Raw genomic sequence first — 17,380 nt, forward strand, 5'->3', positions numbered from 1 at the left:
CCTGGAAGCAGCGGCATGTCCCCCCTTCAGCTCCTAGGTTGTGGCACTGCCAGGCAGCTCCGCACATTGCCCCATCCACAGGCACCTCCCCCGCAGCTCTCATTGGCCGCAATTCTAGCACTCGGGGTGGGGGCAGCTTCCGGGAACTGTGCGGAGCCATGGCAGGCGTGGAGTTTGCCTTTGCCCCGCTGCACCGTCGACCGGACTTTTAACAGCCTGGTCAGTGGTGCCGACTGGAGCCGCCAGGGTCCTTTTCAACTGGGTGTTCCAGTCAAAGCCAGATGCTTGGCAACCCTACTTATTTGTGCACCCCAAGTAAGTGCTGATATGTCCATTTGAAATGCACATTGTCAAAATAGTGGATATGCAACACTCCATATGGTATAGATTAGTCTAGGCTTTATTTGATTCCATTATAATCACTGATCAAAAAGGATGAATAATAAAATCATAGAATCATAGACTTTAAGGTCAGAAGGGACCATTATGATCATCTAGTCTGACCTCCTGCGCAACGCAGGCCACAGAATCCCACCCACCTACTCCTGTAACAAACTCCTAACCTATGTCTGAGCTGTTGAAGTCCTCAAATCGTGGTTTAAAGACTTCAAGGTGCAGAGAATCCTCCAGCAAGTGACCGGTGCCCCATGCTGCAGAGGAAGGCGAAAAACCCCCAGGGCCTCTGCCAATCTGCCCTGGAGGAAAATTCCTTCCCGACCTCAAATATGGTGATCAGCTAAACCCTGAGTATGTGGGCAAGACTCACCAGCCAGACACCCGGGAAAGAATTCTCTGTAGTAACTCAGATCCCACCCCATCTAACATCCCATCACAGGCCATTGGGCATATATACTGCTAATAATCAAAGATCAATTCATTGCCAAAATTAGGCTATCGCATCATACCATTCCTTCCATAACTTATCAAGCTTAGTCATGAAGTCAGATATGTCTTTTGCCCCCACTGCTCCCCTTGGAAGACTGTTCCAGAACTTCACTCCTCTGATGGTTAGAAACCTTCATCTAATTTCAAGTCCAGACTTCTGGATGGCCAGTTTATATCCATTTGTTCTTGTGTCCACATTGGTACTGAGCTTAAATAACTCCTCTCCCTCCCTCCTTATTCCTCTAATATATGTATAGAGAGCAATCATATCTCTCCTCAGCCTTCTTTTGGTTAGGCTATACAAGCCAAGCTCTTTGAGTCTCCTTTCATAAGACAGGTTTTCCATTCCTCGGATCATCCTAGTAGCCCTTCTCTGTACCTGTTCCAGTTTGAATTCATCCTTCTTAAACATGGGAGACCAGAATGCCACACAATATTCCAGATGAGGTCTCACCAGTGCCTTGTATAACGGTTCTAACACCTCCTTATCTCTACTGGAAATACCTCGCCTGATGCATCCCAAGACCACATTAGCTTTTTTCGCAGCCATATCACATTGGTTGCTCATAGTCATCCTGTGATCAACCAGTCCTCCAAGGTCTTTCTCCTCCTCTGTTCCACCCAACTAAAAATGTTGCTGTAAAGACTCCTTCAAGAAGTTCTATAGGTAAAACCTTTATCAGGTGGTAGTCTTTTATTTAATGACATCTTTAAATCAACAAAAGTAAGGTTGATCTTGCTGCTCTTTCTGTAATCCTCATTGATTTGTCACTATTACAAATGCAACCAAATATTCATTATTTAGAATGTAGATGATGATTTCAGTAAATTAATCTGAGTATGGTTAAACAATGAAACTCCTTTATATGGACCGGTTTCAGATTGATTTGTCACCTTTAGCCTATCATCCATAAAGCTCTTATGGTATGACTTCCATGCATGTACTACTCTGGGTGTATCCAAATAGATTTTTTTATATATATATAGCAAAGAAAAACAGTGCTTTCTAAATAACTTTGTATTGAAAATATCCACTTTCATATTATGCAACAAAAATGCAGAATGTTTCAAACACTATAGAAGCATTGACCCCAGCAGGGATGGCAATTCTCCCTACCCCTAATTTCAGGATTAAGAAAGTGCACATATGTAATGTGCAAAGAATAGTTATTAACAAACAAAAGTACAGTATGCATTTTTCATTTATTCTCAGGCTCTGATAAAAGTGAATATAGGAAATTCACGGTTACGCTAATGCAAAATGAAAGTCTTATTGTTGTCTTAATACTGCATTTGTAACATATCTCTTTGTAAGCAAACCACTTCTATAGTGAATTAACAAAAAAGACTCCTAATAGCTGCCATTATATTCTGATTGATTTCCAAAAAAACCACAGTATTTTAGTATTTTGAAATTGCATCCCTTCCTGATTTAGAGGAAAACAAAGTTGTGTCTAAGGTTTTGTGAAAAGTTTGCATAGAATCACAAACCCATCCAAAATAAGTTCCATTATTTTCTCACAGAGGATACCTAGGTTCATGCATAGGTTTTTAACTGTTAGACTATCAGTGTGAGTCTTGCATGCAGTGTGGCTGCAAAATTGAGTCTTGGTGGTTTTTTGATGTAGTGAGAGAGTAAAGCCTAAATAGAGAATATTTGTGGAATGTGGTCTGGATTTGGGAATGCACATTTCTCTCTCACTCATGCAGAATTTGCATGAGTAGGATATATATGAATGCCATGTAAATATCCCATAGCTAAATGGTGTGTGAGATGCCAAATAAAACCCTTGTGGTTAGAGACACAAGTGTCTAAATCTGGGCATGGTTTCACAACTGCTGTGTTTGGATTTACTATGTTTCATTAGAATTTTAATGAAAACCTGTAAAAATGGTTCAAAGCTTTTGTGAAGGAAGTACAGGCTTTTACAAAGGTGCAAAATCACCCACACTCTACAAATGATAATCATGAGAGGGCTAGAAGATAGCCAAGAGTTTGATGAGTTAATGCTCAATGACAGGAAACTTCAGATTCAGTGTTAGTTGCTGATATTTCTTTTTCCCCACACAGTACAAAGTACAGTGTTCTATGTTAAAGCTTTACTAAGCAAATTGTTTTTGCATTAGTCTAATTTTTCTGTTTATTTAAAAAAGGCTTTTAGCGTTCCCAGAGCACAAGAAAGTGCACTACTTAGTTCCCACAGATTATATTTATTCAGATTTCTGATTAACCCAAGAGTTCTTCAATTTAAAGATTGATTTAGTCACTGCTGAAAAGAGGAAAAACAAACGATGGTGTTTTATAGCAGATTTGTGTACGTTTCTGATTGCATATTATTACCTTTAGATCAGGGTGGCCAGACTTATTTGATGGGTGGTCCACACTGTAACAGCAAATGGAAGTCTCCCATTAATTCTCATGCCATTTCCCATACTTATCAGAGCATAGTACTAAGTATGTCAGCTTTGCCCTCACTCTTTTGTCCATCTTTGTCTAAGCTTTATTTGCCATGGCAGCAGCAAGAGAAAACAGAAGTGGGTATCGTAAAAGTTGGCTTTCATACTGGCACATGTCATCACTTTAGAAGAGTTGTGTTCTAATGGGACAAAATTATAGGGTTTGGAGTACCATGCAGGACCTGTCACATCATTTTAAAACAGTAAGAAAGCTTCAGTCTTAGGCTGGTGAGGGCAGTCTAGGTTTATTAGCTAAGTCATTATTTAGCCTTATGAACCCTCGTTCACTGCTTCATTGTAGGATCTCACGAACCTTCTGTTCTCTGTGGTCAGATTTAGAGTGAATTTTGTGCTACCACATTCTGCCCTTGTTGTTCATTTGATGTAGTTTGTCAGTGATCTGTAGGGAAGATGCAGGACAATAAGATATTAGTCAAAATGTCAGAGATGTCAGATGACTGCAGGGATGCTGGAACTAGGGGTGCTAAGAGTACGGCTTGAAGTGGTTTCCATCCTATACAGGGTTTACAGTTTTGGTCAGTGGCTTTCAGAAACCGCACTATAAAAATTGTTCCAATGCCACTGGATGACTATGGTGTTATTCAAGGCCAGCTGTGCATTAAACTCTGCAACTGGACAGCATTCTCTGCTAAGTTGGTCTGGAAGTACACTGGATCCTTGAGTCTCTGGGGCGTACCAGTACAGTCAGTCTACCTCTAAGACTGAGGAGTAAAAAAGCCTGACTGACTTGTAGCAGGAGGTGATAGATGGACTAGGGTAGTTGTGAGATTACAGTGTCTCCTACATCTATGCCAAAGAGTAGATTTAGAGCATGGAAGAGGGAGAATGCTTGCCGTATATAGCTACAACAAGATGGTTGTCATAGACTTTTTGCCCTTTTACATAGGAGGGTCTGTGGATGTGGAGACACATATACCCCAAGCTGGACTGGCCTCTCATGTTCCAAAATGAACTGAAGTGAGCAAAGATGGAGAACTAGGAAGAAGTGCAGAGCCATATCCGATATGTAGGTCTTGGTGTCTCAAAGTCTGGATCTGCTGTTACTGAACCCGGACTTCCATTACTGACAGGACTGGCTATGTCTAGAAGATTTATCCTCTGGGACAATCGTATTTAGGTTATCTAAAAGAGTTAATATGAGTTGCCTGTCTAGTCTGTACCCACAGAACACAAGTGGCTAATAATAGACACACAAATGCTGTGAGAGAGAGGCTGGATCAAATTATATACAGCATCTCAAATAAACTAGTCCCAAAGTCTAAAGAGGGTGGGGTTGGCTACCAGGTACTACCTCTCCACTTCTTTGGAACTCCATTTTTATAACCATCTTAACAGGGCTCTGGCTATGTACAATCATTCAGCTCCAGAGCACGTTTAGCTCTCTAAAGAGCTACCTCTAGGGAGAGTGTTATGTAGATGTAACATCACAGTGTGAGTCACCCTGGGGCATGAAATTGGAGTAGGAGCTGGTAAGTCACAGCTTGTTTAGGTAACTTGGAGTTTTATCCCTCTTTACTATCAGTGGTTCTTGATTTTTAATTTTTTAATAGCTTAAAACTTTGTAAGAGAATGCGATTAAGGGAGATTTTTATTTTTAATTTAAACACATCTCTGGATCACATTTTTGTGACACTTTATAAGCAGCTAGTGGCAACACCTGCTATGCTGTTGTGTTATAGGTGCAGCTGGAAGTGCAGCCTGTTATTAAGGTTGCCTGACACTTTCATTGTAAGACCCTGTTTTCAGTTGCTTATAACTTTTCCAAACTACAACCACTAGGGCTGAAATTTTCCATGCTGTGTCTGCCTCAGGCTAAATTTCTTGGGAAGGTTTCAGTAAAAATAGTTCATCGGTTTGCAAGAATGAGATTAGGGCAAAATCCATTGTTTTAACCATATTAAAAAAATTCTTACAACCATTTGGTTCAGCTCTGGTTCATGCTTTGGAGCAGGGACTTGAAATTTGGCAGGCAGTCCCCTTTGTGTCAGCAATTTCTCTGTTGCTGTTCCTATACCAAAAATCCACACAAATTTGACCAAGTTATAAGCATTTGATAAATCTCAATTTGCACATGCTCAGTAGAGACATGTTAGAGTTTGCCAGTTTAATTCTCCACTGAGCATGCTGCAACCGAGAGCTGCAGGGCTAAGCAGACTTTTTCTGCTGTTGCTGCTCATGGGTACTCTGGTACTGGACAGAGGAACTGAGAGCAGGGAGACTCTCTCTTCTGTGCTGTCGATGCTCCTGCTGGTGTCCAGACAGCATGGAGGAGGAAGCCACCTTACTCACATGCAGAAGGGAAGAGCCAAAATGAGGGTGGTGGAGGGAATAGACTGGGACAAGAAGTCTAAGGTTGGAAAAGGGGGACTGAGACATGGAGCGAGGACGAGGGCAGGGCAGACTGGGACAAGAAGTCTGAGGAGAGACACTGAATGGGAGTAGAGAACAAGCAGATGGGACTGAGATCAAAGGAGATCCGGGGTGGGGGACTAGGAGTGGGGAAACAGATGGGGAGAAGAGTGGGACTCAGATGGGGAGGCCATTTGTAGGACTACCTGGAAAAGGAGATCAGAACTGGGATTAGGAGCCTGAGTGGTGGAGGTTGGGACTGGCTAGGTGAAGAGACTGGGACTGACATGAGAAACTGAGCTCGGGCTGAGAGGGACTGGGATGAGTAGCCAGGTTGGGAATCAGACAAGACAGGGAAAGGGCAGAGGAGTCAGTCTTGGCGTGGGGAACAGGGGTAAAAGGATCTGTCACCACCAGAGCACACTCCATAATCTGGAATGGAACCTAAAATTCCTGATTCTCACTGTTCCTCTGTTGTCAACAAATATCGGTGAAACCCACTGGCAAAACTTGTCTCATAGTGCTGGTCCACAGGGCCAGCCTACTATTGCTCTCAGTTCCTCTGTTAGTTCAAGTGGCAGAGATCTGTGTAGTGGATCTAAAGGTTCTAACCTGGTATATTCCATGCTATTAGGGTCCCATGTAAAATTCACGATCGTGTAAATGGCGAAGTATTGCATTTCTCGGAGTTTGCATGGAATGAATTTTACAAGTAACCTCAGTCAGTTTCAAGGACAGAATGAATTTTACAAGTAATGTTAGTCAAAATTGACTAAGGGTCCATCTGCACTATGAAATTAGGTCAATTTTATAGAAGTCGATTTTTAGAAATCGATTTTATACAGTCGATTGTGTATATCCCTACTAAGCGCATTAAGTCGGCGGAGTGTGTCCTCAATACCATGGCTAGCACTGACTTATGGAGCGATGCACTGTTGGTAGCTATCTGCTTCCCATTGGAATTCTGGCTTAAGCTCGCAATGCCTGATGGGGCAAAAACATTGTCGAGGGTGGTTTTGGGTACATGTTGTCAGTCGCCCTTCCCTCCCTCCCTCCGTGAAAGCAACACAGACAATCATTTCACGCCTTTTTTTCTGGGTTACCCATGCAGATGCCATACCATGGCAAGCATGGAGCCTGCTCAGCTCACTGCTGCTGTTGTTAGCGTTGTAAACACCTCACGCATTATCCTGGCATATGTGCAGAACCAGGCTAAGAGACGCCAGCACGAGGAAGATTTTGATGAGGACATGGACACAGACATTCCTGAAAGCATGGGCTGTGGCAATTGGGACATCATGATGGCAGTGGGGCTGGTTGATACAGTGGAATGCTGGTTCTGGGCCCGGCAAACAAGCACAGAGTGGTGGGACCACATAGTGTTGCAGATATGGGATGATTCATAGTGGCTGCGATACTTTCGCATGCATAAGGCCGCTTTCCTTGAACTTTGTGAGTTGCTTTCCCCCACCCTGAAGCGCAGGAATACCAAGATGAGAGCAGCCCTGACAGTTGAGAAGTGAGTGGTAATAGCCCTGTGGAAGCTTGCAACGACCGATTGCTACCGGTCAGTCGGGAATCAATTTGGAGTGGGCAAGTCTACTGTGGGAACTGCTGTGATCCAAGTAGCCAATGCAATCACTGACGTTGTGCTATCAAGGGTAGTGACTCTGGGAAATGTGCAAGTCATACTGGATGGCTTTGCTGCAATGAGGTTCCCTAACTGTGGTGGGCGATAGGCAGAACATATATCCCTATCTTGGCACCAGACCACCTTGCCAACCAGTACGTAAACCACAAGGGGTACTTCTCAATGGTGCTGCAAGTACTGGTGGTTCACAAGGGACATTTCACTGACATCAATGTGGGATGACCGGGAAAGGTGCATGATGCTCGCATCTTTAGGAACTCCGGGCTGTTCGAGCAGTTGCAAGAAGGGACTTATTTTCCAGACCAGAAAATTACCGTTGGGGATGTTGAAATGCCAATAGTTATCCTTGGGGACCCAGCCCACCCCTTGCTCCCATGGCTCATGAAGCCGTACACAGGCAGCCTGGACAGTATTCAGGAGCAGATTAACTATAGGCTGAGCAAGTGCAGAATGGTGGTAGAATATGCCTTTGGATGTTTAAAAGCTTGCTGGCGCTTTTTGCTGACTAGGTTAGACCTCAGTGCAACCAACATTCCCATTGTTATTGCTGCTTGCTGTGTGCTCCATAATATCTGTGAGAGTAAGGGGTAGATGTTTCTGGCAGAATGGGAGGTTGAGGCAAATTGCCTGGCGGCCAATTTTGAGCAGCCAGACACTAGGGCGATTAGAAGAGCACAGCTAGGCGTGCTGTGCATCAGAGAGGCTTTGAAAACCAGTTTCATGACTGGTCAGGGTATGGTGTGACATCTGCGTGTGTTTCTCCTTGCTGAAAACCCGCACCCTTTGTTGATTTTAATTCCCTGTAAGCCAACTACCCTCCCCACTTTGATCACAGCTGGCAAAGGAAATAAAGTAACTATTGTTTTGAAACCATGCATTGTTTATTTATTAATTAAAAACAAAAGTGAGATAACTGACAAGGTAGCCCGGGTGGGGTGAGGTGCAGGAGGAGGGAAGGACAAGGCCCCATTGCTTATTGTAGCCACACTACAAATCAAAACTGTTTGAATGACAACCTTCTGTTGCTTGGGCCATCCTCTGGAGTGGAGGGGCTGGATGCCCGGAGCCTCCGTCACCGTGTTCTTGGGTGTCTGGGTGAGGAGGATATGGAACTTGGGGAGGAGGGCTGGCAGTTATACAATGGATGCAGTGGGGGTCTGTGCTCTTGTTGGCTTTCCTGCAGCTCCAACAGATGCTTCATCATATCCGTTTGCTCCCGCATTAGCCTCAGCATCACCTCATGCCTCTGCTCTTCACACTCACTTAATGCTTTCCTGGCCTCTGCCACTGAATGCATCCACGCATTAAGCTGTGCCCTAACAATGCGGGAGGACTGCATGAGCTCGGAGAACATGTTGTCGTGAGTGCATTTTTTTCACCTTCTAATCTGCGATAACCTCAGGGATGGAAATGATAGGGGAAGCAAACAAATATTTGCACCTGGGGGGAGATAAAAAGAGAGAGTAAAATTTAAGATGATACATTTCTGAGAACAAAAGGGAGACTCTTTCACAGTGAATCAAGCAATTCACAGCAGTCAGCTCATGTGCTTTAGGTACAAGGTCGAATTTTGCCTTTTATATTGAGCACCTGCCAGTATGGTGACACATCACAAACAGCTGGGCAACAGAATTCGGTTTCCAGGCAGCCATGGTAAGCCTTTTGGTACGCGGGGTTGGCTTCTTACACCTTCATAACATGTGGGAATGGTTTCAAACTGCAGCGCCATCCTTTCCCATAGCAAGCAATGCCAGTTGGGTTTCACATTTAAAAGGAGGGGCTGCGGTTTTTGGATGGATGTGCAGCACACACCTCCCCCCACCGCATGGTTATTCTCTGGGATGATCCTTTCACCCTTCCCCCCACCGTGTGGCTATTCTCCAGGATTATCTCTTTTAGCCAAGCACAAACAACCCAGCATGAATGGGGTCCTTTTACTGTTCCCTTACAAAAATTCCCCTATTTCAACCAGGTGACCATGAATGATATCATTCTCCTGAGGCTAACACAGAAAGATAAAGACTGAATGTTGCGAGAATGCAACCAAAACCCAGGACCGTTTGCTGCCAGGCTTTGTGCTGCAATGATTCCAGACTACTTGCTACTGGCTTGGCGTGGTAAAGTGTCCTATCATGGAGGACAAAATAAGGCAGCCCTCCCCAGAAACCTTCTGCAAAGGCTTTCAGAGTACCTCCAGGAGAGCTTCATGGAGATGTCCTTGGAGGATTCCTGCTCCATCCCCAGACACGTTAACAGACTTTTCCAGTAGTTGTACTGGCCGCGAATGCATCCCAATTCTTCAGGGCAAATGAAACATTAAACACTATTGCTTTTAAATCCTGTACTGTAGTTACAAATGTGCACTCACCAGAGCTGCCTTCTCTGGCTTCAGGGTCAGGGATCCCGCCTTGGGAGGGTATTGGCTCCAGGGTGATGAAAAGTTCCTGGCTGTCTGGGAGAATGGATTCACTGCTTGCCTGCTGCGCATTCCCCTCCTCTTCCTCATCCACAAAATCCTCCTCCCTGTTGCATCAGACTCCCCCCTTGAAGGTGTCCATGGACAGTGGTAGAGTAGTGGTAGGGTCTCCCCGTATAATGCCATGCCGCTGATCATAGAAGTGGCATGTATGGGGCTCTGACCCGGAGTGACCTTTTGCCTCTTTTGTCTTTTGGTAGGCTTGCCTGAGCTCCTTGACTTTCATGCGGCACTGCTGTGTGTCCCTGTTGTAGCCTTTGTCCATCATACCCTGTGCAATTTTGGCATATATATTAGCATTTCTTCTTTTTGATCAAAGTTCGGCCTGCACAGATTCTTCTCCCCATACAGCAATCAGATCCAATGTCTTCCTTTTGGTCCATGCTGGAGCTCGTTTGCAATTCTGGGGGACTGCATGGTCACCTGTACTGCTGAGCTCGCCATGCTGACCAAACAGGAAATGAAATTCAAAATTTCCTGGAGCTTTTCCTGTGTACCTGGCTAGTGCATCGGAGTTCAAAGTGCTGTCCAGAGCAGTAACACTGGAGCATTGTGGCATAGCTCCCGGAGGCCAATACCATCGAATTGCATCTGCACTACCCCAAATTCGACCCAGCAAGGTAGATTTTAGTGCTACTCCCCTCCCTGTGGAGGAGTACAGAAGTCAATTTTAAGAGCCCTTTAGGTCGATGGAACGGAGTTGGTTGGGTAGACACATTCATTTTAAAATCGACCTAACGTGGCTAAATTCCACCTAACCCCATAGTGTAGACCAGGGCTAAGGTTATTTGTAAAATTCACTCCGTCCTTGAAACTAACTAGCTAATGTAATGTTTTGTATTGAGGACTTTATTGTAATCATTTTCCTTTTTAAAGAAAAATATTTAAAAGATTCGCAAAAAGAAAAGGAGTACTTGTGGCACCTTAGAGACTAACCAATTTATTTGAGCATAAGCTTTCGTGAGCTACAGCTCACTTCATCGGATGCATACTCACAGTGTATGTTGCTTAGCATGTTTGTAAATCTGGTTGGGCATCCAGAAAATAAGGAACAATAAGTGGCCACCTGTGAAAATTTTTACTTAAGTGATTAGCCCAACATGACATAGGGACTTTGGCCCAAACAGGGGCAGAATCCAGTTCTCCAGGGTGTCAGTGAACTCCCATAACCATAAGACTATCTTTTCTCTTCCTGCCTCATTCATTATACACCTTCCAATTTATGTAAGCAATGAGATAGGGATCCTCCAGACAACAGCCTCATTCAGTATTCAACCCTGATTCATTCCTAGAGAACCATTCTTACTGTCTGAACTGAATGAGGCAGGGGTACTGGGAAGAAAAGTAGTATGAGATCATGTAATTAAAGATACAAGAGCATTGGCCTGCTAAACCCAGGGTTGTGAGTTCAATCCTTGAGGGGGCCATTTGGGATCTGGGCAAAAATTGGGGATTGGTCCTGCTTTGAGCAGGGGGTTGGACTAGATGACCTCCTGAGGTCCCTTCCAACCCTGGTATTCTATGATTCTATAAGGCTTTGGTTGTTAATTCCATTCTAAACCCTAATTTTTAATAATCTTGTTGCATATTTTAAAGAATGCTGTAATAACTCAGCACAATTATAACATTTGGAATCCAGTACCACAGTTCAAATAAAATCTCAAAGAAAGGACTAATCTATTACAACAAATGAAAAGTTTTCTATTGAAAAACATTACAATTTCTATTAAATATTGAAATACAATGTTATGATAAAGTATTATGTGTTTTATTATACCAAGGAAATAAAGGATTTCAAATTTAAGGCTGTTATTCTAGACTGACTTTGTCCTTAGTTTACCCCAATGTTTCATGGTATGAACAATACATAATCTTTCAGAATCTGCAACACCTTGGCATAATAAGAGTGAGTAATGGGACAACTCCAGCCAGAAGTTTCAGCGTTAACTTTCATTTTCCATGTTTTTATGGATTTAAAACAGACTGGTTATCTTTAACATTATTTTAACATTGTTGTTTGTGGCTGAGTTTATTATATTGTCATATTCATACTGCTGCGCTGAACATATCATACATTAGGTTATAATCCAAGCTTTTCAAGGATTTATAGTGTTGCTATAAAATTTGCTCAAGGAATAAAGCTTTTAACCCAAGAGCAAATACTCTAATATATTTTACTACAAATTCTAAATGTAAGTGAATTGGACACTTCCTAGTTAGAGAAAAGCAAATGTGTATGTTCATTTTATTAAGATCCTTTAAACCTATATTTTCCTTTACTAAAATTCAGATTTTTATTTGTGTGCTGTCAATATATGAACCCTTGGGGAAAGAGGTTAGGGGGTGGGGGAAAGAAGAGGGAAGGGTGAAATATAAAAAAAACAAAAAACAACGTCTTAAACTGTTACCACAGATATCCAATTTTTAAATGTTAACATTGTAAAAGCTCCATACCACTGCTTGACATGATACATTGTTTCTGTTCCGGAGGTGGATAAGCTGTCATGTCAACATTTATTAATGTCTTCATACTACAAATTGACATTAGGTATCATGGGAAAACTCCACTTATTAATGTCTCCATACGATGGATAGACAGGATACCTCTTTATGACTCTAAAGGTACTTACAATTTCATGCCACAGTGTTTGAGGATGTGTCAAAATACACGAGCCTTTCAGAAAGAGAGCTGGGGTGGTTTTTTTGGGGGGGGGGAGTGGGGGTTGTCCGCAGAGCCAAGTTGGAGTCTTCTATACTTGGCTCTGGTTAATAAACATTTATCTTTTCTCCTCTTTCCCTCTACCTCCAAAATGCCGGCTTGAGCTATAGCAGGCATGAGCTATAGCAACTTCAGACTGTCTTCCAGCAGCCTTTGCACAGCTTCAGCTGAAGCAGCCTGTAAACTGCAAACTGCTACAACCGTTAGAATTCCCCAAAGCATTAAAGAATATGAAGTTCATGTTCATATAAAATGTATGTTGGAGGAATAGGGAAGGAACGAGACAAGTCTTATGGCACTGTACTGCAAATGCCATCACATGCACTGCTTACTACCATGGGAAGTCCAAGCCAATGGACAATGGTTAATGACAGTAATCACTATTCCTGTTTGTGTTTGCAGAATTGGGCCCTTTGCATGTATCCCTATTTTTTTCTGCAGTATCCTGTGCCATTGTGCTATCATGTAATTTGTTTCTTAATACATTCGTATTTATAAAGTGCTTTGAGATTTTGTATTGTATTCAAACTCTCATTCATCTATAAAAAGAACAATTGACAGGAGTTAGTTATGAATAAGAGTTATGTCAGTTCACATACTTAGAATTGATACACACTCAGGCCTGACATAGTCCTGTTTAACTGGTCCAAAAAGAGAAACATGCATATTTTAAGGTGGATACATAGCCAAAGTTATGAGTATTTCAATCCAGTAGACAATATGTACTTATTGTTTGTTTGTCTCTTGCAGTGGAGCATCCAGAAAGCAAGATAAGATGGGCAGATAATTGACCATCATAATTGCTTTATCTCTGAACTTGATGAGTTCTGAACTAGCTTTCTGCCACCGTATTCTTGAGTCTCCCTCACTCTTGTTGTTGTAGGCTGATGAAAAGAGTATGACTTTTGAAAGAAAGCCCATTTTATTTGTAGTTAGTCCAATAAAAGAGAGTGCCAATAACTTCTTGTCATTTCCCTGACCCCACTCCCTCCCTGGAGTTTGAAATGTGTTTTTCTAGGTGATAAAGACACAAAACTGCCTTGTACCATATTACAAGTATTTATTATTTGAGCTCTCTCTGATGATATCTCTGCTGTTCAAGGCACAAATAAACACAGTCCCTGCCCTAAGGAACTTAAAATCTAAAACCCGTACATCTTATAATACAGCTAACGCCTGGTTTCACTCCTTCAAAACGATGATAAAGCCAAACTACCAGCTGCTAAGCCATCTTGGGTGGTATTATGCTCCCATTTTTTAAAATAAATTTATAGCATATTATATCGTAATGCAATGCTTCTCAAACTATGGAGTGCATCCCCCGAGAGGACAGTATGTACAAGGGGATGCACAGACTTTTCAGCCCACACTGCAGTAGTTATACTGATGTAACTCTCCACGTGGACTCATAGATTCCTAGTGTTTAAGGCCAGAGGGGAACAGCAGATCATCTAATCTGACCGCCTGTATATTACAAGTCCTTAAATATCACCCAGTTAACCCTAAGTGGAGCCTAATAACTTGTGTTTGACTATTATCTCACTTCCAGAGTGAATTAATTAAAAAAAAAAAAAGAGAGAGAGCATCCACATGGAGGGTTACACCAGTAAAAAACAAAACAAAACACTGCAATATAAATTCATACCTTCCCTTATGCTGGTGTAACTTCCTGATAACTTCTTGTGTAGACAAGCCTTAAGCTGTGCAGGCCTTTAATAGCACACAGCAGGGATGACACAGGGTATTGTGATTGGTTTTATTTTCTAGAAGTGGGACTCAGCTTTCAAGAGCTGGAAAAAGCCTATTTAAGAAATTGCAGTTTTAACAGTATAAATACACTGCATTACATAAGTGCCATTGAATAAATGTATACCCATGAACATTTCAAGTTTGAAAGCAGACATTTAAACACACTATAATTATAATCCTGCTTTGTTTGAAGTTCCCCTTCTAAACTTTTACTTTAAAACAAAATTTTGCTCCACTCTTTTCCCCCTCAAATTGCTTTCTCTTCTGATCTTGGGACACAGTTAAGAAAATGTCCTCTGCAGTGCAGTGCCTCTAGTCTGAGTACGAAAACCCTGGATATGCATGCACTTTTAAAGGATACATAATCAGCTGTGACAAATACTAATGTAATTATTGTGAGATTAAAATGACCCAATTCCCTTGATTTGAGTGCATTAAACTCTGTAAGGTTTTCTTCCATGTCAGATGTGATCATCTCCATTTTTAGATAATTTTCATCAGCCATCATACCTTCATGCCCATGTTCCATGTTACCATCTTTACTGAAAACTGAGGCAAAATATTTATTTGGTTTTGGGGCCACACCTAGATTATGTAATGTGGATGGGAAGGAGATTAAAGACACAGGACCAACATTATCCATCCTTATTGTCTTTTTATTTATATAACTAAGAAAACCTCTTATTTATTGTAACTTCCTTGGCAAGAGCTGATTCAGCTTGCCTTTTAGCAATTCTCACTTTATTCCTACATTTTCTAACCTCCAAGATGTACTTTTCTTGCTGATCAATCCCTTTTTCCATTCCCTCTAGGCACTCTGTTTACTCCTAATAATCTTTTTGAAGTAGTTATTCATCCAGCTGGGTCTGGACCCTTTCCCTACAAGTTTTCTTCCCCTGGCTTGGGATGTAAATGTCAGACAGCTTTTGTATAGTTGGTTTAAAGAAATTCCAAACCTCCTCCACGTTTAAGTCCTTGAGGTGTTCAGTCCAGTTGACGCCTTTAACTAATTCCCTTAATTTCCTAAAGTCTGCCCTTTTGAAATCAAATAGCACAGTTGACAACCCAGTTTTGATTATTCTTCCATTTCATTTAAACTGAATCAATTTGTGATTATTTAATCCAAGATTATTTCCTACCACCAGCTCTTCTATGATGTCCTCACTGCTTACCAAAATCAAGTCTAAATTACATCTCCTCTTGTGGGTTCAGTGGTGATTTGATGAAGAAAACGGTCATCTATCCCATCCAAGAATAACTGGGCACTGCCAGTATGGTCGCATTTATTCTCCAGTCTATATTCAGGAAGTTAGTCTTCCATTATGACATAATATCCGATAGTATTTATCTCTCTAATAATTTTAAAGAGATCTCTATCCATATCTGGGTCTGACCCTGGGAGTCAATTCCTAAACCTAACAAAACTTCTTTTATAATCCTTTCCCAAAATGATTTTGACTCTTTCTGTTTTGTCCATTCTGTCACATTTATTTCTTTACAGCTTACCACCTCATTAATGTATAATGCTACCCCACCACCTTTATTCCTATCTCTTCTAAACAGCATACACCCTTTAGTACCGGTATGCCAGTCATGAGTGCTTCTCCACCATGTTTCTGTAATATAATATCCAGTCTGACCTCCTGTGCTAGTAGTTCCAGTTCCCGTATTTTTTATTGCCTAGACTCCTTGCATTCATGTACACGCATTTCAGTTGTTTCCCTTGGACCTAAACCCAGTTTTGCAACCACATTAGGTATAGCCCTTTCACTAAGTGTAACAGCTGCCTGATTATTACTCTAATCAATATTTGTACTTATGTCACTGTGCTGTCTATACTTTTATCTTCTGGGGTTACATTATCTTTACCATATCTTCATTTAGCAGATTTTCCCCCTCCTGTGTATTAAAGCCAAGCATGGAGATCTCATGAGTCTCTCCCAACTTTTTCCCCTCACCAACTAGTTTAAAGACCAACTTATCAATGATCAACATGCCAAAGCTGTTTCACACCTATAGTGTCTGTCTACTTTGCAGTGGAATACATCTCTCATATCTGAGTTTGAAACGCTATTACTAAGGGCTAATTTACTGTTTCAAAATTGTAATTTTTGTCTCATCTTTGTTGGTTTTGTTCTAGATTTATGACTGATGCAGCTCGCCGTGAGCAGGAATCCTTGAAGAAAAAGATTCAGCCTAAACTCTCTTTGACTTTGTCAAGTTCAGTGTCCCGTGGGAATGTATCTACTCCACCCCGCCACAGCAGTGGAAGCCTTACTCCTCCAGTCACGCCCCCAATCACTCCCTCCTCCTCATTTCGTAGCAGTACACCAACAGGTAAGGAGCTACAGCTTCACTTAGTCCTTTGCCTTTGCTGAGAGAGAGTCGCAATAGACTGTAGGCGTATCCATTGCTGCAGTATTACCAATTCCCAATCAGAAGTCAGGCACACAAAAATCATGAGATGGGCTTAAAAATTGTGAGTCTTAAAAACAAAATAACCCCCCCCCCCCCCCCCGCACACACACACACAGCTTTTGGGTTCTTTTTATTTGCCTCCTGTTTCTGAACTTTGGGAGTGTGCTTTGGTCACATGTTCAAGCTTTTTTGTCCGCAAGTACGAAGGCTAGCTTTTTTTTTTTTTTTTTAAGGAAGCTGAGATTCTCATATGTGCAAAGGAAGTGTGGTTTATGGAAAACACCAAATGTGGTGAGACTCATGATACAACTGCAAGTGCTGGCAAACCCTGTAGGACTTGACTCTTGAGATCTAAAAGAAAGTGTAGTGTAATCTCATCTGTTGACTGTATTCATAGTGAACCTAATTCACGCAAGGTTATGCCAGCTTCTTCCAGAGTAACATAGAGCACCTTGTGGCAGAAAGCCCTTGCAGAAGGGGATGTGGCAACATAAAACACTTGCAATCCCCATCCAACCGCAGGGCTTGCAGCTAACCAGCAGAGCCTCTGAATGTGGACAGTCCTAACTGGAGAACAAACAGAATACTTAAAGATGGGCTTTATGGGATTATGTGGGCTAGTTCATAAGGGAGAAACAAACTGGAAGTCAAATCC

General features: G+C 42.0%; 1 protein-coding gene across 1 annotated transcript in view; it reads left to right on the forward strand.

Annotated features, from left to right (window-relative positions):
• Positions 1-17,380, forward strand: part of JAZF1 (JAZF zinc finger 1) — a 296,236-nt gene that overhangs the window by 235,458 nt on the left and 43,398 nt on the right. Inside the window, exon 3 of the mRNA XM_048838463.2 lies at positions 16,448-16,644. Coding sequence (XP_048694420.1) covers positions 16,448-16,644 — 197 coding nt within the window. The remainder of the gene's footprint in view (positions 1-16,447; positions 16,645-17,380) is intronic.

Source organism: Caretta caretta, chromosome 2 (assembly GCF_965140235.1).
Source record: "Caretta caretta isolate rCarCar2 chromosome 2, rCarCar1.hap1, whole genome shotgun sequence".
In the NCBI taxonomy this organism is placed as follows: domain Eukaryota; kingdom Metazoa; phylum Chordata; order Testudines; family Cheloniidae; genus Caretta; species Caretta caretta.